At 42.2% G+C, this 23109-nt stretch overlaps 1 protein-coding gene across 1 annotated transcript; it reads left to right on the top strand.

Moving 5' to 3' along the window:
* Positions 1–1369: 1369 nt before the first annotated feature.
* SLC35F2 (solute carrier family 35 member F2) lies at positions 1370–22422 on the top strand. Its single transcript, XM_039564417.1, has 8 exons — positions 1370–1596; positions 7527–7702; positions 8231–8358; positions 13819–13978; positions 15594–15750; positions 16544–16596; positions 17197–17351; positions 21065–22422. The coding sequence occupies exons 1-8, from the start codon at positions 1460–1462 to the stop codon at positions 21281–21283; spliced, it is 1185 nt and encodes a 394-aa protein (XP_039420351.1). The 5' UTR covers positions 1370–1459; the 3' UTR covers positions 21284–22422.
* Positions 22423–23109: the final 687 nt, after the last annotated feature.

Below are 23109 nucleotides of genomic sequence, written 5' to 3'. Positions count from 1 at the left end.
ACTGAGACTAATCTTGACAGACTGAATTCTTGCAGGAGTCACAGCAGGATTTTTATAGGATTAGGAATTCAAAATTAAAATACCAATAAATTGTTCTGTTATACAAGTGAAGAAAAAATATATAAAACCTCAATGTAATAAAGAAATGGGTATGTATATTATAAATATAAAAGTATATTTAGTAATACTTTTAGAACATATAATTATACAGCTTTTCTTTCATTATGATCTTTAACATCACACCATCACAGAGTCAAAGAGGATATTTGGGGTCCAATCCTCTCCCACATAGCCAATACCTGGGTGCTTACTTGAGCCTGGGCCCTTGGGGAAAGGGGAGACTAAAATTCACCTTCATTCATGACAGGTACATGAAATCGTAAAGATAACCTGAAAGTGGCAGAGTAATGCCTCTTTGACATTCATGAATCTAATCCTACGAGGATGAATTTGAGTAGTAGCAAAGGAAGATAAATGCAGTGAGAGAACTGTCACAGAGAAAACCACGTCTGAATAAAACGTTATGGTGTTGGTGGGAAGAAGATTAAATTGTGGTGCTCTGTGGGGAGCAGGTGAGGGTAGAGACCAACAGTGTCTTGCAGCAGAAAATCCTTTCTGCCAGCACAGCCAAGACAGTGACAAATATCTGCCCCAATGAGGGCAAAGATTGCTCTTCCTGGAGACACCTCTGGGGTTCAAATCCATCATCTGTGACACATACAGAGCATCATTAGAAGTGTTGTTAAAAAACCCACCAAGGTATGCAAAATGTCACCAGGTTCTCCAGGTAAGTTGCCCTGAGATGTGGGTGAAGACAAACAGGATGTGAAAAATCCAGAGGCATGGGAAAGAAGCAGCAAAGAAGTGGGAGTTGAAACGTTAGAAGACTCGAGGCTGCGCAGAAAGTTGCGAGAAGTTAAACTTCAAGGGTTTAGAGTAACTTTTACTTCTGTAACTGGCAGACGCTCCTGAACTGCCTGCGCACCAGGCCAGCTGCTGCGAGGCACCCACATGCCCCGGGGCTCGATGCCTGCGGAGGGGCTGGGGGCAAAGTAGCCCTGCAGGGACCCGCACCGGGGCACCAGGCTGGGCTGCTGCCGGGGAGCCCCGCGGGAGAGCGGGAACACGAAGCTGTTGTTGGCGTTGCTGGAGCCGCCCTTGACTTCCCACCTGCACCCAGCGGTTGGAGGAAACGCCAGGACCGGAGCGCGGCGAGGGGAAGCAAGACCAGGAAAGCTCCGACCCCCCGCCCCAGCACGAGCCATGCCCCTCCCGGGGGCGGCCCCTCGGCGGGCACAAAGCCGGGCTCGGCCGCTGCCCCGGGAGCAGTGTGCCGCTGCCCCGGTGTTGGTGCTCATCCCTTCCTCCCGCCAGGCGCCGCCCGCCGCCTCCGCAGCGCCCGCCCCCCATCCCTCTGCGCCCGCTCCCGGCGGGCGCGGTGCTGGGGTAGCGCCGTGCCATGGAGGAGGCGGCTGCTGCTGCTGCCGGCGCTCCACCGCCCGGGGATGCTGCTGCTGGGGCCGAGCCATCGCCCGGGGCCGCCGCCGCCGGTCCGCGCCGGCTGCTGGCGCTGCTCGGGGCCAAGCTCTGCACCTGGTGAGTCCCCGGCCTCCACGTGGAGCCACGCGGCGCCGGCCTTCCCGCCCGCCGGCTCCCGGGCCGCCCGCCGGAGCGGGGGAAGGAGGGGAGCAAAGGGGAGGCGTCCGTGCTGCTCTCGGCGCCTTGGCGGGCAGCGCGGTCGGGATGCGGAGGCCGCTCTTTGCCGCCGGCAGCAGCCGCGGGATGCCCGGGCCGGAGCGGCAGCCGCGGTGCGGGCCCGGGTTACGGCCGGGGGGGGCGCGGGGCTGAGCAGAGCCCGGAGCCTTCGGCGGGGCTGAGCAGAGCCCGGACCCTGAGGGGGCTGAGCAGAGCCCGGAGCCTTCGGCCGGCGTGGCACGGGGGAGCCCGAGGGTCTTTCTGTCAAAGTAGCCCCACTTGTCTTACTGTGTGCTCTCACACATAAACACGTACATTCGACTCTTTTTTTTTTTTTGCTTTCATTTTTTTTCCCTTGTACTTCATCTGTTTTGTAGTCTTCGATCAGCATCGTTGTGAAGGACAGGTCATAGGGGATAGGAAAGGTAATCGAACAAAATAGCTGAAATGAGGTGTGGAGTCCAGAAAGACCAATATCCCCATTTCCTCCTTTTGTGAATCAGCTTAGGATACAGAGCCGTTCAGGTATATCTCTTGAAATATAAGCACTAGTTAAGCATGGAAAACTTGTGGGAAAAAATCTGCCAAGCCGTGCAGACATAACATGTGTTCCAAAGCTGATAATTGCAAAGCACTGCCTTCCAGGAGAGCAGGACTCCATCCTCAGACTTCTAGGCCATTCACTTACAACTTCACTTTCCCCTTAAGGGGAAAAGAGAAAAGGCAGTCCCTGTTTAAAAGGCTTTTTTTTTGAGCCGTAGGTTTGGTCACTAATAATTACTGCATCAGATTTGTCAGCCAGGGATGTGCTGGCTTTCCTGCCAGCCTCATGCTCATAAGCTGAGGTCTGGCAACTGGACTATGTGATGGTGTGTGCTGGTTAAGCAGAGCCTTATTCCAGTGGACAAAGCCTCATCTTCTCTTTTGGTTATAACTTTCTCTTTTCTCTCCTCCTGCCTGTCGGGAGAGACCCTAAGGGCAAGACAGAAACTTGTTGAGCTCTTCAGTAACCCCACCTATGCCAGTAGTTTTGCCAGAGGGCTACGATAAATGAGTCTGTGGAAGGTACTTGAAAGAAAAACAAGGGCTTTCACTGAATTTTGTAAAGTGTTGTCTGATATTGAATTCATAGTTTTTCTTACTCTTTTTTTTCCCCCAGGTGATGGGAGGTTCAGCCACTTCAGTTTTATGAGAAGCCTTTCTGAGTCATAGGAAAGTTCAATACCTTTATGTAATAAACTAGGTTGAGTGTGGGTTTTTGGGGTGATTTTTTTAAAGTAAAACCATTAGAAAATATATTTCTGGTGCTTTTCTGTTTCCTACCTTTTACAAATTAAATTGTCCTCAGTTTCAAGGCAAAACATGGAAAAACTAACTTCTGATGATGTTAGTTCTTAAAAGTATATTTTATTGTTCTTAGCTTATTGCTAATTATGTTACAATATGGGTTCAGTCTGAACCTGCATTTTCCTTTAACTATGAGCATGAAAAAGTGAGATTATTGAAATTAAAAGGTCACTTCCCCCCTGTTTGGGAAGGGCTCAGTAGTTGAAGCTAAGTGCAAGTAAACTGTACGTGAACAGTGTTGCTAGGCTTTGCCATGTTAGTATTACATTGGTGGCATAAATAAAGTCAATATTTGAAAAGCTGTATTTATTTTCAATTAAAAAATTCGCATTAAAATTACAAGATTTAGTAAACTAATTGCCAGTAAAATTATTAACTGTGGCCTCATTAAATTTTCTTTCACTTCCTCTGATATAGACTCTGATTGTATTTTAGTGTCTTTGTGTACTTTTTATTCTGCATTTCACGTGGAGCCAAGGAAAGCCAGCCTGAGTTTCTCATGGTGTTGAGAGCTGCACATTGCTCAGTGTTCACTTTAGGCCAATTTGTGGCAAACTTTCTTGCTGTAAAAAGGCCCAAAATGATTTTAGTTTTGCTCAAAGCTATAGATACAGCTAGCTAAGATAAATAGGGTGGCTGACAGGAGGGGAGGAGTAATTACTTAGTAGCTTGCTACCAAGCATTAAAAGCCAACAACACCACCCCCCCCCCCATCAACTATGAAACTAAAAGGCCTTTTCAGACCACTTACCTTGCATCATCTGAGACTCCAAAGTGAATTAGTCCTTTTCCAATGCATTAAAAAAAAGCAGAGAGGATTTAGTTCTGGCATGGAAAAGTTAATAACTAATATATTTCAAAAAATGATCAATTATTAATAAGAAAGTCCCTGTCATCAATACTCATATCAATACCAAAATGAATGGAAAGTCATATCTTGAAAGCATTTTTCTCAGAAGAAATTGCCTTGCAAATTGCAAACGGTAGGTTTTAAAGTTTTTTGCTCTCAAGTTTTACAGAGGATCAGGCATTTTTCAGGATAAGCTATGAGCCCAGTGCATCATGCCAGGAGCATGGTGATGTCTTCTCAGTTAGAAGAAATTAGTTTTGACACTTCGGCAAATGCTTTGAGGGGAAACCATTGCTGCTTCCTGCTGAGGCTTCCACCTGGTATGGGGGAACAGTCAGGGCAAGAGGCTGTTACCTTACACACAGCTGAGAAAGCTGCCAGGTATGGAGCATTTTGGGATTCACAGAAGACATTTTTTGATGGCAGTCTTCACTGTTGGTGGACAATGTATTTCTGTGTGATTTTTGATGTTAACATTTTGAATCTGTTCAGGCAAGAAAAAAAGTCCCTGAATTAAAATAGACAAAAATAGAGAAGGGCATGAGGTGTGATGAAGCCTGCTTGCTTTGTCAGATGCCTTTGTTATGGTAGAAGTAAATGCTGTAGGACTGCCAAGACATATATTAACTAAATAGCAGTGCTTGCTAGAGCAGTAACCACAAAGCAAACACTTCTGGAGGTTCTGGACCTGCCCGTCTTCCCAAATACAGAAATGCAAGGAGGTAATTGCTGAGATACTTTAAACTGGGGAGATTTGGTTATAAGAAAAGCTGAGGATCAGCTTAGTGCAGTTAGACCCATCTGCCCTCTTACAGTGGAGTGTCTTGTTTTCAGTAAATAATGGTTGAAGCAGATCAATTGTTAGCAAATTTGAATGGCAGCAGACTTACCCCATTTTGCCTGCTCTTTGGAACCTGGTCACTATCCAGTTCGCCAGAATGCTGCATGCAGAGTCCAGGCCTTTGCTGTAGTGAAGGTACTGTAGCTCAGGTGGATCCAAGTTGCTCCTTGCAACTCATATCGTAGGCAAAAATGTTTAAAGCCTTACCACACACAAGTCCATGTTAAACAATCCTCCTTAAACAAGCTTGTGGGGTGGTATTGCCTGTGGTTCTGCCTTTCTCTGTGGCAGCACATAGGAGATGGGTGAAGGGGAGTTTAGTCCAGGAGATCAGGGCTTCTGCCAGTCAAGGCAGCTTTAACCTCTCCTGGTAGCATATTGATGAGGGCAGTTCATTTTGTGCACCACACAGGCTTCACAGGCTTTGCTCCAGTAAAATTGCAGCAGTTTTGCCCAGTCATGCCTCTCTTCATGTCTGATCCCTACCTCCATGCTCTTCTCCCAGCTAGTCCAAGTACAGGGTGAGTTTAGTCCAATAAACTGCTAAAGGTTTGCTGTGTTCCTCATGTGCTGATGATGAAGAAGAAATATTTTTCTGCTACTTTGGGGCAAGAAGCTTTATTTGAATAATAAAAAGTATAGATGTATTTTTCTAAATGCGTAAAACCACAGATTTATGTGTTGTTCACCACAGTATATCTTCCTTTGACTTTCAATGGGTCTTCTGTCATTTTACCTGCTGCAAAGGAGACAGAGTTCACAGGGCTGGCAAAGGACAAGCTGGAATCATCATCCATACCTGCTTGAAATTTTAGCTAACTTACATTTCATTTATTCTAATGGCAACTGATTAAATTCTTTACATGAACATAAAAACATATTCCTGCATCAGCCAGAATACTTAGCCAGAATGTGTCTGATTTGTTCACTAAATAGCACAATCAGACTATTGACCAGAATATAAAGAAATGAAAAAGAAATTAGTTAAAATAGAACTAATAGAAGTAAGGTACCTTCAAAGTTTTCTTCTTCAATTTTTAATGAAAACCGCCCACCATCCCCCCATATGTATTTAGAAATGAGAATGTTTTTCTTTCACACACCAGTAAGAGTTACTCAGATGAGACTGGATAGTACCTACAAGATTGTCACATGATGCATAATACTTAAAGTGTGAATGTGCACCTCAGCTGGGATTGGCAAGGCAAGCTGTAGTAAAGCATGTGGTTCATATCTTGTGGAAGTACAGCGTGGCTGGACTTTGTCGAGATTTGCTGTCTCATCAGAATGGACTAGGAGAGAAAAATGTGCTCAGCAGCATTTTCAAAGTCAGAAGAGCTCAGTGTCAGGCTGAATTGACAACAGAATTCATGCAGGTGCATTAGAGTCTGTGCAAGGAAGATGCCTCCCTTCCAAAAGGAGGGATTGATTGTAGCATTGTAGTCAGCTTTAGCGCTGCTGAACACACCTTTCGCATTGCCTGGCAGCTGGATGGCACAGCACAGCAGGATGAGCTGCCATTTACTGTGTTGAAGTCACCCACCTTGGGAAAACAGCTGGTGTTACTATCAGGTGGTGTGCCTGACACATGGGTGTCCTGCCAGAAGTCAGTGTGGAGAGATGCAGAATCCTAATGGGGTCCTTTCTTCCCTTACTCGATTAATTTGAGTGAAAACAAATGAATCAATTGTGCAGACAGTTAAATTTCCATCAGTAGTCTTCAGAGTAACAGATTAAATGTGAACTTGGCAGACCTATACAGACAGCATGGGGCTGAGCTCCTGTCGCTGTATATTGTGCATGTGCAGAAACTGGGGTGGTATAAATCTGCATGGCTCCACTGGCAGGAGAAAGAGCAAGCCAAAAGATACATAGAGTTACATGCTCCTGTTTGTCTAGGATCATCTGAAATAGTTTATCTTATGTTAGGTGAAGAATTGGTACTAAAAGAACATAAGTTTTTTTCATTTTTTCCCCCCCTGGCTGTGTGTGGGACTTAAGAGGAGTTGTAAATGCAAACATGATCTTACCCAAAATGCATTCTTAACTCCATCCTCAGTTACAGCAGAACTGAAAAAATCCACTATAAATATTAATTCTAATAATTCTTATTATAAGAAAGATTTATTTTAAGGTGAGAACGCTCAATCACTGGAACAACCTCCACAGGGATGTTGTGGAGTTCCCGTCACTGGAAGTTTGCAAGAGAGTGCTAAGTAGTCTCATCAAGGCTCCCTTTCCCATGAAAGGTTGGACCAGATGGTCTTTCAGATCCTTCCAAACTGAGCTGTTCTTTGGTTTTATCATTAATAGTTTTGTGTTTCCTTAGCACTGCTCAGCTTAAGGTCTCAGCTCACTAAAACTCAGGTCTCAGACGAGCCTGAAGGTAGTTATGCTTTATCTTCATGTTGTAGATCTTTGTTGACTGAAGTCAGGATGGAATTCAGTGGAGGACAAAGGATTTAACTCAAAACCTGCTTAATAAGAATAGGACCTGCTATTGGGTAGAGCCTGTCCAGGTGACCTGGTGAAGATCCTTGCAAGTAATCGCAGTCTGCATCCTTGGTGGTTTGAACTGTCCTCACTTGTCACGTGGCTGTCCTGAGGTCAGACTAGATCTTCTGTGTACACAAAACCCTGCTTACCTGTAGATCAGAACAACAGTGGTAGGGAGTAGAAAAAGAATAAAGTGTCAGTTTAAAAAAATGGCATCTTCCCAGTACAATTAGAAAATATTTTTTTAGAAACTTGTATGTTTAATTCTAAGCTTACTGTTTTGTCTTTTATTCACAGGCATATTTGGAAAACTATATTTCTGGGCCAGATGCTTTCCTTGTTTATCTGTGGGACTGCTGTTACAAGCCAGTACCTGGCAGAAAAATACCAAGTGAATACTCCAATGTTGCAAAGTTTCATCAACTATTCTTTGCTGCTTCTAGTTTATACAACAATGCTGGCATTTAGGACTGGTATGTGAAATATGGGATGGGAGATTCTGGTTCATCTTTTTCGTTCTTTATAACTTTCCTTTCAGAAATTGAAACTAAAGAACTCAATACTCATCCTAGTTTTTAAAGTTCCTGCTTCATAGTAACACATGGAAATTATTTTCACAGGTTAAATGTGCATTTAATTTGACATAACTTTATATCTGTTTAGAGTTTTGTGCTCTTTGAAGTCCTATGTTATATTAGGCAAAATAGGCTTTGTTGTAACAAGCTTTGTCACCAGAAGCTATTTAGTATTCCTCCAATTCTTATTAATTTACTCTTTAAATAATTCTAGTCTTCCTGTGTTTTTCTTCACGTGGAAGAATTTCTGTGGTTTTTCACCATTTGCATTGTCTCCTCCCAGGCTGGGTTTCCTGTTACTGTATCTTAAGCAGGGGCAGGCAAAGTCAAACATCTCGGTGTTATTTATGCTTCTACAAAGCAAAATTCCTGTGCAACATTTGGCTGGAAAGAAACACATATTGATTGCTGCTTTTTTCTAAACAGGCAGTGGCAGTCTTTGGCAGATTTTGAAACAGAGGTGGTGGAAGTATATTTTTTTGGGCCTGGCTGATGTTGAAGCCAATTACATGATTGTAAAAGCCTACCAGTATACAACCCTCACGAGTGTGCAGGTAAGGACTGATCTCCCTTTTTGTACTGTTGCTTTTATTATGGTTTTGGACTGATTTCTAAAATGAGATTTGTAGGACAGACATGGAAGCTATTTAAGCCTGAAAAGAACTTTCCAGTACCTATTTTCTCTCTGCAGTACAGGGAAGAGCATCCTGTATCATGAATAACCTTTCCAGGAAGCAGAGAAAATTGGCTGGTATTACCCTGTGCCAGCTCTTGAGCTGAACCCTAATTATTTTGATAAAAGCACTCCTAAGAGTTTGCTGACAGCCACTCAGTTTTTTCTCATGACACAAAATAAAGATTTATGACCAGATGACAGTCAGTCAGTGCGGGTTCTTGCTGATGAGAGTGAGGTGGATCTCTTGCCTAGCCCTAGAAGCTGCAGGAGGGATTGTGAGATGTAACCCCACCTGTGAGGACACACTGAATGTTAGCTGGTGTTGCTGACCATGCAGTGAGGGATCAGCCGTGTGGCTTTTGGATGTGCCTGTTCAGGGCCCTCTTTGGAAGAGGTGGAAGGAAGGTCAGCACACTACTAAAGGAATAGTAGACATCCTCTGCAACACCAGTGCTTGATGCTACATTGCTGCAGTAGGATAAATCTTGTGTTCTGGAAAAGCTCTATAAGCTGAAGGGCTAAAGCTGCAGTTTCTTTTCCAGCAGCTTTTGTCTGTGTAGGGTGACAGAGCCAGTGCTTTCCTCCTGCCTCCAACAGCATTCTTCTGAGCTTGCGAGGCTAGTTTCCTTGAACAAACTGACTCAGAACACTGAGTAAAGTGGGAGTAAACCGTGCCTTTGCCTGTACTGTTGGTGAGCTGTGTCAGGCCCAAGTTAACTCACTGTGTGACTTCACAGCTGCTGTGGGAACAAGGGAGAGGATGGTGCATGAGCAAGGAGGGAGTGTGTCCAGGTTGTGTCAGTTCACGCCTGCTGTTACCAGTGGTGGGGATCTGTGACTGTGGTCATGGCCCCACTTACCTGAATAAAAGAAAAAGTAACATGAAGACTTGGCTGTTAGTTGGAAAGGAGAGTTTAGGTGTCAGTGTTTTACAGAGTCAAAGTAATAGGGGTCAATATTTAAGTGAACTACCTGTAAAGCAATAAACTCCTGCAGTCCGGGCTCCCTTTAGAGAATTGCAGTAACTTTTCTTTGCACTGCTAAAGACCAGTTGTGTCTCTTGGGTTGTTATTGTCACATTTCCACTTCATACTTATGTGTTATGACTCATTAGGTCTTTAATCTTCTTACAAATAATGCCTCAGAAATCAAAGTTTTAAAAGTGACATGTTTCAGTCTTAAGATCAAGTTAAGCTTATGAGACCCCTGTTTGACCTTATACTTTACAGGTGAACAAGCCAGGACTTTGATCCAAGTTCTCAGAAGGAGTAAAGCTATTCCCATGATTTCTTTTATAGAAATTAAGAAGGAATAGATATAATAGATTGTCCTGCCCAGTTGCCAAAAACTCAAGCATTTTCTGAGGCTTTTTCCCTTGTGGTTAACCTTGTGACTGATGCTGCTTTGTGTCAGTTCAGTAATTGCGATTTTGTTGCAATTGCTTGTTGCCCTAAGGTTTCTTGCACTTTCTCTGAAGTCACCAGTTTCTCACCATTGTCAGAAATGAGATACAGGAGAAAAAAGAACCACAAAAAGTCTGGGATTTGCTCTAGTGCAAGGCATTTGCTTCTGGTTTTGGCAAGCAATTTTGCAGCTACGTCAGTACCTGTGGTTCAGAGCACCCAGCCAGATGGCCTGTCTGCAGTACTGGCTTCGAGTGGGTACCCAGGGACCATAAAAGCAACACAGGGGTATATGGCACCTTCCCAAATGCAGTGTAATCATTGTTAAAATGCTGTCTGGCTGGAGCTTCAGCTCACCACAATGAAACATAGCTTCAAAGATAGGTTTTTTTCAGCTCAGCAAGGAACTTCCATGTATTTTCTCACGCACGCACACACAGGCAGAACTGGTTTCCCTTTAGTTATCAAATAGCAGCATTTTACAGAAGGGGGTTTAGAGATTTTTAGGGTCATAACAGTGGGATGGCAGCTCTCATTTCTTGGTAAATACAGAAGTCTTTGGTCCACAACTGAACTGTTTGGCTGTGGCTGAGACAGTGCCAGGATGCTCCTTGCTGGTGGTGTCCTTCTGTCTTGTGGCGGGACTTGACTGTGCTGTGGTTTCACCACCTATTACGGCATGAAGCTGAGTTGGGAGAGGTTTAGGTTGGGTATTAGAAAAAGGTTCTTCACCCAGAGGGTGGTTGGGCACTGGAACAGGCTCCCCAGGGAAGTGGTCACAGCACCAGCCTGACAGAGTTCAAGAAGTGTTTGGACAATGCTCTCAAGCACATGGTGTGACTCTTGGGGTTGTCCTGTGCAGTGCCAGGAGTTGGACTTGATGATCCTGATGGGTCCCTTCCAACTCAGGGTGTTCTATGATTCTGTGATTTATAGCAAAAAACCAAGCAGTGTAGCTTCGGTTTGATGTTTTTAACATGTTATTGAGCACATTTAGCATTTTCTCTGTAGATAATTCAGATGGAAATGTTTTTCAGGCAACTATTGACACATTGTCAGCTGATGGAAGAATGCTAGCCTCAATAGGAGAAAATATAGGATGAGCCCCTGGGGCTCAGCTGGAGGCTGCCCTGAGGGAATCTTGTGGGGAATGAGCAGATTGAGCAGTTGAGCTTTCTTGCTTACAAAGCTGTCTGAAGCTGGCAATTATAAGCAAACCAATGACCTCCAACTGTCTATGATAATTTATTAACCATGTATTAAAGCATCTTTTAATAATTTACCCTGCTTTTAAAACCTCCTATAAACAGTGTGGCCAAAGCATGGCTTGAGTCAAAACATTTGTAAATCAAATCACCAGGTTATCTGTTTTTCTCCCCTTGTTAAAAGTATAATTTAGAATTGAATAAGGTGAGAGTTTGAAGAGGCTCTACTGGAAATAGTAGTTAGTAACTGCTGTAAATGTTGTAGCAGCTCAATAAATAAACTTTATTGTTTTAACTGATTCCATTGACACAATTCCTCGTGATATTACATCTGCTTTGCACCTCTTTGATCTTGATCCTGTACAGAGGAGCTCTGTAATGTACTAGATGAAGGGAAGGTAAGATCCAGTAGCTAGAAATCTGGTTTCATCTGTCTGTAACTGAGGATAATTGTCTCCTGGAACAGATTACCAGAGCGTGTTCTTCACCATTTGGTGCCTGTGTGTCCTGGCTGCAAGTTCTCTAACCATGGTGCTGTAGTTCTACAGTATGTTCTTGGTATGGATGCAGAATTCCCCATCTGGCATTACTGAAAGAGCTTCTGGCTCATTATTTACTACTCCCTTACACCCTAATTAAGATGTTTTTTGAAGGGTTTACTTCCACTCTTTCTGTTTGGGTTGAAAATCTGCTTGGAGTTTGGAAGGCTACATTCTAGCATCTCAGTTAATGGGAAGTGAACGCTTACTTATTAGTAGAAGAGGTGTCTACTACCAGAGGGATAAAAATTTTGCTTTCTAATGCTTGTAGTATTTCTTGTTGTTTGATACAACATGATGTCAAAACAGTCACATGTTACAGGTTTTTCTTGAGACTAGACTAAGGGTAAGATAGAGAACAAGACCAGTGACAAGATAGTCTGATGTTTTTTCAAGCCTGATATTTTCCAGAGCGTAGAGTTGTATTGAAATACTTGATATCACATATTGGGACTCAGGTAGTTCTAAAGTCTCATAATACAGCCTAAAGAAGTACTTTTACACTACACAGACTTTACAAACTGGACAAGCTGGAGGCAATCCGAGGAGCAAAGACAAAGAGATGGAAGGATTAGAGGGACTGTTAGGCTTTAATCTCTAAGAGCTTCCCTTAGCACTATGTTTGTAAGACTTTACTATGTGTAGTTATGAACAAGTAAAACCAGACATATCAAATTATTAACAGGTTTGGTTAAAGCCCTTGGGGACAATGGCACAGCACAGAAGTCGGCTGCAGTGGTGCACTGAGGCAGAGTCTGGAAATGGACATTAAGAACTAAGGGCTTTTGTCTTGATTGTAGGGATTATGCCCCAGTCCTGCTGATCTGGACATAACACTTTGTTGGGACTTCAAGAAGCCAAGTTTTAAGGACTGACATTTGAGAGTAATTTCTGAGGAGTCTTTGGGAAGTTGACTATATGTTCTGCAGTAGGCTGTTCCCTTATGTATGTAGTTCCGTGGCACTCTACTGAGACAGGTCAGAAAATACAGCTTTTCTTGCCTTTGACAAATTCAGAAACAAAATCTGTTTCGTTGAATTAAATATTAAACCAATTATGATTAGCCCAGTGGTCTTGGTGGTATTTGATTATTCTAGAACAATATGCCCATCTTATGCTGCAGTGTATTCTTCTGTATTAAGTACACAGCTAACTCTTGATGTTTCCTGTGCTAAAGGAGAATAGCTAGAAGATCCTTGGAAGTGTCCAAGGCGAGGTTGGAGTGGTCGAGCGGAAGGTGTCCCTGCCCATGGCAGGAGGGTTGGAACTAGATGAACTTTAAGGTCTCTTCCAATCCAAGCAGTTTTGTGATTCTATGGGTGGGTCTAACAGCAAAGCAAAGATACATAGGAACATTAGAGAAAAAAATAAAGAAAGGAAAGATGAGTCAGAGTCACTGCTTTTCGTGGAGCACAGACATCCTTGAACCACAGCTGTTCAGTCGTCTTGGGGCAATGTCTGCAAATACATATGAAGTGCTCCAAAACTCCATCTGCCTTGTGTGTCTGCTGCTGGGGCTTGGGTGAATTAGAGTGGGTTACCTGCTTCTGACTACTGAGGGTTAGCTCTGACAGAGTGATGAAAATGCGTTGGTGGCTTGTATGTGTTTTTGTGGGAAGCTGGGAAATTAGGAAGATGGCTTGAGAAAAGCTGTTCTTGCCTTCCTATTTTATTTCTACCAGTTTTGCACATGGTTTCCAACACACATACCAGTTTTGGTTTTTAGTATGAGCCAGTTGAGGGGGGGTGGGGAATCAAACCCAAAGCTGCAGGGTCAGGTCCTTGTCACAGTCACATCAATGTAAAATCAGATTACTTGTACCCATCAATAGTTCCAGATTTTTGGTTTGTGTACATGGAGCCCCGGGGAGCAACGCTGTTTCAACATGCTAGATGCAACGTCTAGCATTCATTTGTGAAGCTGCAAAAATTGATTAGATCCATCATTAGAAGAGTTTCTAAATCAGTGCTTTCCTACCAGGAGAAAGTGGACCACTGTTCCAGCTCCTCCTTCACTTGCAAAGGGGAAATGTGGCTCTCACTCCTCTCTTAAACCAATCTACTGGGGTTGCTTTGCAGGTTTCCTTAACATCTGATGACTGGAAGTAAGATCCTGTGCATTTGCTTTCAGGATGTTGCAGTCCAGATTTGGGGTGGGTTTCTAACTCAAACCATTTTTCTGTACACACAGCTCCTGGACTGTTTTGGGATTCCTGTGCTGATGGCTTTGTCGTGGTTCATTCTCCGAGCAAGATACAGGCTGATACATTTTCTTGCTGTTGCCGTCTGTTTGCTGGGTGTGGGAACAATGGTGGGTGCAGACATTTTGGCAGGGAGGCAGGACAGTGAAGGTAAGGAGTCCCTTATTGGGGGGAAGAGCAGAGAGATGGTCCCTGCTGTGGACAGGAATTTGTAAAGCAGAAATAGTAGCAGATGCACTTCTGTTTTGAAAGAGAACATGTTGCTATTTTTATTTCTTGTCCAAGAAGAGCAGATGTTGATTTTATGGGGAGCTGTGGAATTTCTTTGCTTGTATGTTTGGATATTTCTTCCACCTTAAAAAAAACCCCACTTGTATTAAGTTTAAATTTTGCTGCTGTTCATTAGACGTGATGGAAAGTCTCATTCCTGAAAGCTTGTTCACTTTGACTATCATGTGAGATGGTATAATGGAAGCTCTCCCTGCCTCTCCCTGCAAACCTTGTCTTGGTTATACAGTATCAACCTGCTGGCAGCCAGACTTCTCTGATTTGCAGTTTTCTCTGAGTACAAGTACAAAATAAAAAGTTGCTCCCAGCAGCTGACTTCTCAGCGTTATCTTTGGCCGACCCAACAGAAGTGGTCCATGTGTCCCCAAGGTCACAGCCTGGAAAGCAGGGGCTTACTATGGGAGTGCAAGAGGAGATGGGACAGGATGCCAGGATTCCTGGGACCTCTGTGAGGGAGGCTGGGCTCTGGGGTCCAGGAGGCAGCTGGGTACAGATAAGGGCAGGTCTCATCTTCTCAATGACAGATGCCTAAATCAACCCATGTCATAGCCATCTTATTTTGAATAAGAATTTTGAATTTTCAGAGCCAGAGGGTTTGAGAGAAGGTAAATTTCAGATCATTGCCTTCATCAGGCAGCATAGAGATAAGTCTGTGTGGTGTCATTTTGGGCCTTACTGTAGGTAAGACATAAGACAAACTGAAGTTTAGCTTTACTGCTATGTGATACAAGTGTCTTGGTCCTGAGGGAAAAGAATATTTCCCTGAGACATTAGGCAGTTGTGCTTTATTTGCTGACCTGGGGATCCTTACTGCTGCTTACCCTCATATTTTAGACATATTTTCTTAGTGATTGCTTAGGGAAGGACATTTTAAACCAATTGAAGGATTTAAACAGCAACGATCCTCTTGCTATTTAGCTGATGCATTGAGACATTTAATGATGAGTGATTGTAGCACAGGGAGTCCCATTTGCAGCATAAATACATTGCAGCAGGACACATGGTACCATCTGTCTGCAGTGCCCACTTAGGACCTGTCATAAACCTGGAGCTGAGTCCAGGTCCCTCAAAAATCAATAGAGTGATTTTTAGCAAGACTTGAATCAGGCCTTACTGCAGAAGTGGGGACAATATTCTCAAAATGCAGAGAGCATGTCTAACTGGGAATTTGCTCAACTCTCTACAGTGCCTGGAGTCAGCAGTAGTACAATTGGACCGGATGATACAGCAGTGTCTTGGCTGGGATGAGATATTAATGCTGGGTTTAGCTCACTCCACACTGTGCAGGGTGAGGTGAGCAGGCAGCTGAGTCTGTACTCAGACACTCTTCTCCACACACAAAAAGTGTTTCCTTCCCCCTTTCCCTGGAATGAGCTAGGAAGATAGAGATGTTCAAGATAAATTTGCTTGCTTTTTTAAGGAAAGTTAAAAAGTGTTTACGGCATTACCCTTATTGTGGATTAATATTTCTGTACAGGTAGTGACGTGGTGATTGGAGATGTCTTAGTGCTTCTTGGTGCTTCTTTGTATGCCATTTCTAATGTGAGTGAGGAATACATTGTGAAAAATCTGAGCAGAGTGGAGTTTCTAGGAATGGTGGGCTTGTTTGGGACTATTATCAGCGGTCTACAGCTGTAAGGATCTAATATTTATTTTAAAACTAATTAAGAATATTCTACAGATGATTGTTTGTATACCCTGAAATGATGTTATTAAATTCTTTGTTACATCTGTATTTGGCCTATATGGGAGTCTTTCCACTTGAGTTGATTTTTGTTGCTGATCAGCATCTGTTTTATATCCTTTTTATTTGCACTACTCTTATTACAGCAATTCTAAAGCTGAACTCCTGAAATTGAACACATACGATACTTGGCTGTCTTTTTGATTTTGTTGATGCTTATGAGGATACTCAATATGCTGAGAACTGTTCACAGGAGTGTATTTCTTAATGCATTTTCTCTGTGGAAAAGTTTAGGAGATAATTGTTAGCAAGAGATCTTCCATAATAAACTCAAGTTTAAAATGAAGCCATGTATATACTCTTACAAATAACCACATTTGAGTACCAGACCAGATGCACTTAAGTCTGTCTAATGAATTATATAGTCCTCATTTCTCATCATTATAGTTAATAATTTCCTCAAATGGTATATCAAATAAAACTGAATCACTGAAGGATTAAAACGCCTGTGAAAAAGGCATAGGAATTAAATAACAGTGCTCTTGACTTGCAGGCACTTTAATTTTCACGTCTTTTTTCATGCTTGTTAGATGTTTGAGTTAGTGTCATAAAGTAAAATTTGAAACAAAAAATGAATGGCTTAAAAGTCAAAATGTTTCTTATCTGTTTTGGTAATTAACTTCTCTATTCGAGTATGATTTCTTTCCTTTTTTTACTGTATTATATCTTTTCTCTGACTCTAGAGCCATTGTGGAACATAAGGAGATAATGAAAATTCAATGGAACTGGAAAGTTGGTATGTGTGGGACAAAATAATGTGCATGTTACAGAACACTGGAAAATTATAATCATTTAGACCTTGGATGATGGGCTTTTCTTTCTCTGAATAACAAGCAGCATTGATATTATATTCCACAAGTTTATTTTCTTTAAACTTTGCAGCTCAGCAAAGAGAGAGGGTCTGCGGGATTGAACATTAAAACAGGTTTAGCATTTTACATATATAACTTGAAATAATTTTTCAGAATAAATTGAAATAAGTAAGAATGAAACCTGTTTAATTACTGACATGTTGTTGAAACATCACAAGAGCATTTTTCTGTTGCCCTTCCTAAATGAAGTAATGGAAAAATTGACACATTTTGACCTGAACAGAACTAAATGTTATCAAGAAATGTGGCTCTAAATTTCTTCAGTCAGCTCTTAAGTAGGAATGAATGAGAACTTTCTTGTATAGATACAGTAATTCTTGCAATACAAGATAATCTTTTATTACATGTACATTCCCCTATCTTTAGGAGATAAAAATGATAGCTTTAAAGCATCTGAAGAATATCAGTGCTCTTTAAAATTATTGTTCTGTGCCTTAGGAGTAACTTGTCCCCTTGCTTTGCAGCACTGCTGTTCACAGCCTTTGCCATGTGCATGTTTGGGCTGTACAGCTTCATGCCGGTTGTGATTAAAGTCACCAGTGCAACCTCTGTCAACCTGGGGATTCTGACTGCAGATCTCTACAGTCTCTTCTTTGGGCTTTTCCTGTTTTTCTACAAGGTGAGTACATTCATTCCTTCACTTTCACATTCCTTCACTTATGTTTCTACTCCAAAATTATGAATAAGGTGTCATGTTCTTAGAAGCCCCAGAACAGTCGTTTGCACCTGTACATTTCTGCAGCTTCTATCACTCATTGTTGGCAGGTGTCAGTCAGGAGGAGTGTGCTTAGTTAATGACAGAGCCTTGCACTGTTAGCCAGAGAGCCATTTTCAAACCATTTCACACTTCAAGGAGTAAGTTAATGTTAAGAGATAGTAAATAATTTCCTGAGGTGCTCCAATAATAGAGTTCTCACTGAAAGCCCTTTGTGGAACTGTATATTAAATCTGGTTCATTACTCCAAGTGTCCAAGGAGAGGGTTTGAATCTCCCTGTCCTGAAAGGCATTTGGTGTCTGAAAGAGGGCCAGTGTGATTTTTAGAAAACAATATTTTCTTTCAGAACTTCAGTCTGCTTATTATCAACATGGGATGAGAATCAAGCTCTCTCTGTGCTGCTGCTAAGGAGTGACTAAAGGATCTGAAAAAATACAGATAAATGTGTTATTCTGTACACTCTCCAAAAGGCAGTTACTTTTATTGTGCTCTAAAATATTTTTGGCAGTGTCTGCTCAAGCTAAATGACAGTGCTAAAAGGATTTCATTCCACCCTCCACTTTTCATCCAGAATCACTTGTGAGAACCTAGCTCATTAAAGCAATTGGAGTAATTGATTCAGTTGCTTGGTGACTGGAAGGGCTGAGTGAGAAGCTTGTGAACTTTGCTTAGGAACTTAATTTGTATTATTCCATGTGGTTGCTTTCTCTTCAGCCAGAAGCTTTTAGGTGAGATTTATTTTCTGAAAATGAAAGCAGTGCATAGTCTGGTAATGGTAGGGTCTGACAGCAGCTAGATTTTCCTTCAAGAGTCTCTTAGCTCAGCTTTCCTCCCTGTTTTGGGTTCCAAACTACAAAGCATCCATTAAAAATGAATGCAGGAAGCAAACCATATTTACGGTGTAACAATTAAATCCTTTCTAAGTTACTTCCAAACGTGCATTTTGGCACACAGATAGCTTAACTCAAGAAGTGATTATAAATTTATATTCATAATAGTAAAGAGGAAGAAGAGCTTTGGAAGGGATATATTAAATTTTTATTTTTCAGGTTTTTAGCTTATTTTGGGAAGAGGTTTTTCTGGGAGCAGGCCATCTCATAATTGCTAACAGCAAGGTATTCTGGTAGCAAAAAGAAAAATGAATTAGGGAAGACTTCGGGATTGTGTTGAGAGAACTTCAGATATTTATTGAAATAGGAACTTGCATCTGGGGTTAGAAACAATGAAGTAGCGAAAAAGGGAGTAATAATAATGCCACATCTTTAATAATCAGAGGATCTGAGATAACCACGAACTGAGAGAGCCCAATTTTGACATGGCTTTTAGCAGTAGAAAATCTTATTGCCAAGTTAACCATATAGTTTCTTTACCTATGGGGCAAAGAAACCAAGCAGGATGTTTGCTGGATTAAAAAGCACTCTGGACATAGGAATCTACAAGCAAAAATACAGGGAATTGCTCTGTATTCCCCATTATCACATGATATTTCATAACAAGCTGCTGGAGGCTCTGCTGGGCTGTAGAGTGGAGAGAGCCATGGAGAGCTCTGAATTGCTGTGGTCTGAACCTACTCTGAAACAAACTTACACAAAATACCACAGGATGACAGACAGTGGCTACAGCAGAGACCAGGCCTAGGAATTGACAAAGTTTTGACTTGTGCACAGTATTTTGCTAATGCACTTAACGTTTTGGCCCCATCCATGTCTGTTTTAAGTGAAATGTGAATTTTGAATGCCTGTTTTGAACTCTTTTTTTTTTTTCTTTTACTCCTTAATGAATCCTTGCTGTGCCTCCTAATGATCTCATTATATACATACCTGTAATCCCTCAAGAGATATTGAAAAAGGTCTTCAAATGCTTTTGTTGTATAAACCCTTGTGGAAGGGAGTATACTGCACAGACACTAGATGGAGATACAGTCCTCCAGTAACATTTAAAGTACTCTCTAGGCTCAGCAGTGTGAATGAGGATATCACTGAAATCAGCGTCTGAAGCAACAAAGTTGTTGAAATATTTGAAATTAAAAAAAAAGAAGAGGAAAAAAATCCCAGGAAAGGAACACTGAGTTCTCACCAAAAACAAAAGGGAAAAAAAGAGGCCTGTTGGAGCAGCGTGGGTACTGTTCACCTGTGTCAATAGCTGCAAACATACAGGCAGGCCCTGGGTCACAGCTACACTGCAACAGCTTTGGTACCCTGCCTTGGCGACTGTATCCATTCCTGCAGGAATTCACTCATCAGGAGCAGAGACACCTCCAGCCTTGTGCGCACTGCACTGTGAGAGGGATCTGCAGTTCTGTGGCTGCCCAGCCACAGGTCCTTGCATGCAGGCACATGCTCACTCAGGGCCTTAGGCTGGAGAATTTGTGCAGGTGATTGGATACAGCCCCAGGCTCTGCCCATTTGATGGGAACAAGTCAGTCAGGGGTATGACCACAAGTGATCCTGCTGCCTCTGTTGGGATAGTTCAGAGCTTGATGCTTCCTCCTGTGTGGAGTGAACACTTGAGTCCAAGCTCCTCCAGGCAAACAGCCAACAAGGTGAGGAGAGAGGGCACTTAACACAAGGCCACTGTGTTTCAGTCTGCTTTTCCTTTTGTGTGTTGCCATCCAAGAGTTTCCAAGCCAAGTGACTGCCAGCTAGAAATTGCAATGCCTTAATTGTAGATGCCTCAGTCTTCTTTGGATGAGAGTCCACTGTCTAGGTCCTACCATTCATTTCATCCTGATAAACTAGAACATATTTTTCAAGCATGTCTAAGGAAGCTAAAGAAGTTGAAGGATGTTGACAGAGGCATGTAGAATATGCTATGTCCTTATTCCTAGTGTCTAATATGTTTGGTTTGACAAAGGGAATATGGAGGATTTTAATAAACCTGCTGAAAAGCGTTCCTGGCAGTGGATAACTTCAACACTTGGTATTATTGAATCTGGTGTTATTTATCTTTCTGTCAAGGTGGATGAATCTTGGCAATTATTGGCAAGTGAACAATAGAGTGCCTGATGTACTGCTGCAGTTTGTACTCTTACCTGTCACCACTCTTCACAGAGCTCAAATATCAATCTTGTAAAAGGAGCCCCAGCCTCTCCCTTCAAGGACTTGTTGGCTGTAGAGAGCTAACTGGTTTTGATCCAGTAATAACACTTATCTAGCCCTGCAGATGATTAAGAGATCTGTGCAGAGAACCAGCTGCTCTGGTGACTTGCAATAGCACAGAGATTCATCTCTTGCCAGAACCTGAAATACTTGCATGTGCTGGATCAAAATTCTCTTAGGGGTGAAGTGTTTCAGCATTCATATGTGTAAACAACTTTCATTCAGTATGACTGTGTTTACACCCATTTGTTCTCTCTGTTCAGATTCTTGTATGTAGACCTGAGGAAACTCCCTGTCCAACAGTCTTGGAAATGAGATGCAGAGAAAACCAGCCCAAGTCTTTAAGTAAATGGAGCTGTTGAATTTTGGTTTTCGGACCCAAATCCAGCTTGTGGTGATAATCCTTATAAAAATAATTTTTACAAGGAAGGGTAGCTTTCACATTCTTGAAACAAGGCAGCATTGGCATGTTCTTACGTCAGGCAAGACTTAACACATCTCTTTCTCTCCTCTGCCAGTTTTCAGGTCTTTACATCCTGTCCTTTGTTATCATCATGGTGGGCTTCATCTTGTACTGCTCCACTCCTACTTGGACGGCAGAACCCACGGCCCTGCCACAGCCCAGCAGCGCCGGCTTGGACAACGCTGCACTAAAGCTCGAGGAGAGCGACAGTGAAACCCCAGCCGTAGCTGTGCAGTTCACAAGAGGAGAAACTGTGGTGGTCAGCACTGATTAAAGAAATGGCAGCACTTCAAAACAGAGCTTTTTTTTTTAATTGCCAAATTTCCCTCAAATATTAATCGAGAGAATTGTCCTACTGCCAAGGCGCATGTCGTACTGTGCTGGGTTTAACGCACTGGATAGACTTTTAAGGCCAGATCCTCAATCAGTGAAACTGTATTGATTTGCCCTTGCAGAAAATCTGGCCTTTAGATGAAGACAGATTACTATTTATGTGGAGTCTCTGGAAAGTGACAGACTGTTATTTTTAAGTGCTTAATTAACTTAACAACAAATGCTTGGGGAAAAAACTAAGCCAAAGCAAGCTCTCAGGTCACTAAGTGGAGCAAATATGTTTTATATTGCATTAGGGACTTAAATCTGCACGATGCTGTCTGAGGGCTTCACGGTTTCCAGCCCTCGGTGCTGGGTGCTCTCAAACAGCATCTTGCAAAAGCCGCTCAGCTTCTCACAGGGCCTGGTTCTGCAAGCCACAGTACATTCACACACCCTCTACGTGCCCATGGACTTCATTCCTCTACGGAAGGATTTGCTGCCTACATTCCACCCAAATGTTCATCTCTTCATATTGCTGCACTTCCTGTCGCAGCTGGGGCTGCTATGTGTATTTTATTTTGAATTTTGCTAGTATGGGAAGTCTGAATATGTGTTTTTATAATTCCTTCTGTTTCTCTCTGTGGCCTTCTGTTTGGTGCATTCCCATTAGCTGTGGGGGAGGCAAAGGCAGGCTCTTCCTCTCTTCAGTAGAACTGAAAGTGTTTTTGTTTTCTGGATTAGAAAGCAAAAAGGTTTGAATAGAAGTTCACTTCTCAGTGAATTTCTCCCTGAAAAGGGACACATTTCTGCTGAAAGAGTTGTTATAAAATTGGCATTTCTTCAAAAAATTGAATCATCTAAGCCAACTCTCATTGCAACAGTAGTGACATAATATCCAAAAGGTTAGATGCTTTCAGTAGATACACTGGCAATTTTCCTACCCCTCTTTATATTTACAATAAATGATTAAAAAATACAAGGCTGCAGTTTTAAGATCAGTAAAACCATACTGGGATTTTATTTTATTTTATATTTTGTACAAGACTTCAGAGCTCAGGTGTATGAAGTAACAAAAGAATAAAGTATTCAGCAGCTGGAGAGTTGGTCTTGGTTTGCTTATTTTTTAAGCTAGGATATCTTTACTGCTCAAAATTGTATTGACTAATTTTGCCAACCAAATAATTCTTTGACTGGCTAAGCTTTGCTCTAGAAGGAAATACGGTATTTTCTGAAGATACTGCTGATCAAATGACACAGACTGGGTATGTGCTTCTGGTGTAGTTTATTCAAGCAAAATTTTCCAGCAAAAATCTTACCTGATTGTTATTTAGCAACAGGAAAACAAAAGTTCAACAGGTACTACAGCAACGATCACTGCTTTTTCACTGTGTAGTTCATGCACAGAAGGGTGAACAGGTGCTGATGTTTTATGAAAAGCATTTGCGTCCTCTCCCATATAGAATGCTTCTTTTGAGGGGGGGTGATATTTATTTTATTTTCTAAAATTATGTGGTATATGATCAGTGTAACAGAATGTAGATTTTATCTGAAAGTACATGGAAATGTGTATTGACTCAGGCTTTGGCTGGTCTTCAAACACAGGACCATCTTGTGTGGTGTGAGTGCTCAGGCAGTAGCTCATCTTCTCAATATATAGACCACTGAAACCAAAATTGTGTAAAACATGGGTGGGATTCTAGGCACAGCCTGGATTTTTTCTTCCAAGGCTTTTAAAATCTGACTGTAATAGAAGGTTGGAATCTGATTCAAGCAAATTGGGCCAGA

The sequence above is a fragment of the Corvus cornix genome, chromosome 1 (assembly GCF_000738735.6).
Source record: "Corvus cornix cornix isolate S_Up_H32 chromosome 1, ASM73873v5, whole genome shotgun sequence".
Classification (NCBI taxonomy): domain Eukaryota; kingdom Metazoa; phylum Chordata; class Aves; order Passeriformes; family Corvidae; genus Corvus; species Corvus cornix.
Note: the sequence above shows the minus strand (reverse complement) of the source record. Positions and strands in the feature narration are given on the sequence as shown.